Raw genomic sequence first — 1,935 nt, forward strand, 5'->3', positions numbered from 1 at the left:
AACCTCACTCCTTTGTAACAACTAAGGCAAAAATGTAATTAATTCAGAAAATCTTTTCAGGACCCCACCTTGATGTTTCAGGACCCCAATTTGGGTCCCGACCCCAACTTTGGGAACCACTGCTCTAGTAAACGGATATTTTATTTAGGAGTAGAATGGGATCATGCACTTCTCACACCTTTTGTTTTTTCTTAAAAAAAATCAGATGGTGTAAAAACCACCAAAATATATTTTACCTGGGCTACAAAATGTAATATACCACAGCGCTTTCATCATTTGAAATCTGCCAAAACTGTAATCGCAAAAAGAAAACAAAACGAGCAAAGTCTGCGAAGACAGAATACTAATCACCTCTTTTAGCGTTTGCTTGTCTCACTCTCCAAACGGTCTTGTGGATCTCGAAGTTGTAATTTGAAGGCAGGCTTTTGATTGCTTCCTGCAGCTCAGGGTCTTGGAGGATTTCATCTGGAATCTGATTGGCTACCCGCCGTGGGCCTCGGACTGGAAAGAAAATTTGATTACCGAGCTGTTAGCAGTGCAGAAAACACACGTTGAAGCGCACAAAATTCGCTCGACATAAAAGGTGGGTTACACATGACCAAACTATACAAATACAACAGCGCAGTATAAAAGCAGGGGTGGGCAATCCTGGTCCTTGAGGGCAGCTTCCTTGCTTGTTTCACTTCTTTCTCTGCTCCAGCTCACCTGATTTGAATGAGGGAGTGATTACCAAGCTTCTGCAGAACTTGAGGAGGTAATTCAATCAGTTATGTGGAGCATGGAAGCAGATTCAGATTCTGAGTTTCTTTGTATTCACGACACTGACTAAATGTTAAAATTACAACATACTGTAAACCACGAAGCAATTTCAAGATGCACTGCTTAAAAACTTGCTAAAACCTGTAAAAAATATGCCATAATAGAGTATTTGATTAAAGGGTCAAACATTCCTTTATAGAATGCAAATTTTCACGTCAGAGTTTTAAACTAGGATTATCTTACATGGAGAAGGAATGAAGTTAGAGTTGGGCTGGGTGATAAAACAGTAACAATATTTATCGCGATAGACACACGATAAATATCAATAGAAAATATATTGGATAGAATGTTGATAATTTCACTGAACTTGCATGGCAGTCTGAGGGATGTAGGCAGAGGAAAGGCTTTAGCCGCCTGACCTCTCACAGCCCAACCAAGCAAGATCGGTGGCATTGTTAACCTAGCAACAACCTGCAACAACCTGTTGAGCTACATGCACACGTTTCACCACTGTGCCTCGTAACAGCTTGAAAAAAAAAGTGGCATGAAAAGAGAAAATGAGTGCAACGGCTTTCTGGATAAAAAAGGAAAGGTCACATCACCAGTTAGACAGCATTAATTAACCTTTTTTTCTACTAGTCCCTATTTCAAAAGGGTAAAACAAAAAACTAATCAATAATTATCGATAACGACTGATATTAACTACATTTATTATCTCCCAGCCTTAAGTAAAAGCTGTTTGAGTCACATCTGGAAAACAAAACCAGCAGTCAATATCAAAGCAGTTTACAATGTGTGCAGCACTCTGAGTTTGTTGTGAATTAGTCCGAGCTTATGCCAAACTAATAGCTCAATGTTTGTAAAACTGACTGAGTTATAGACAATTTCATGTTTTCTAAGATCAGTTGGCCGTTTGCAGCCATCTTGAATTGAACTGACTCCAAATGTTAATCAGTTGTAGACGTGCACTCAATGGCTATTTTTTTGAGGATTTCATTGAATTAAGTCCTGTGGTTCATGAGATATTTTGCTAACACTGCAGACAAACATGTACACAGACCAAAGCAAAAACATCAGAAGTGGGCAATAATAACTCTTTATTAAGGTTTAGAAGTTTAAAAAATATATTAAAATGTCTTTTAAAATAAATAACTGTACATTGGGACAGTTTTAAAT

At 38.1% G+C, this 1,935-nt stretch overlaps 1 protein-coding gene across 1 annotated transcript in view; it reads right to left on the reverse strand.

Moving 5' to 3' along the window:
* dph1 (diphthamide biosynthesis 1) overlaps positions 1-501 on the reverse strand; it is a gene marked incomplete at its 5' end in the record, with an annotated part of 40,153 nt that extends 39,652 nt beyond the window's left edge. The window contains 1 exon segment of the mRNA XM_014032182.1: positions 352-501. Within this exon segment, the coding sequence (XP_013887636.1) occupies positions 352-501 (150 nt within the window).
* Positions 502-1,935: the final 1,434 nt, after the last annotated feature.

The sequence above is a fragment of the Austrofundulus limnaeus genome, unplaced genomic scaffold, assembly GCF_001266775.1.
Source record: "Austrofundulus limnaeus strain Quisiro unplaced genomic scaffold, Austrofundulus_limnaeus-1.0 Scaffold1389, whole genome shotgun sequence".
NCBI lineage: Eukaryota > Metazoa > Chordata > Actinopteri > Cyprinodontiformes > Rivulidae > Austrofundulus > Austrofundulus limnaeus.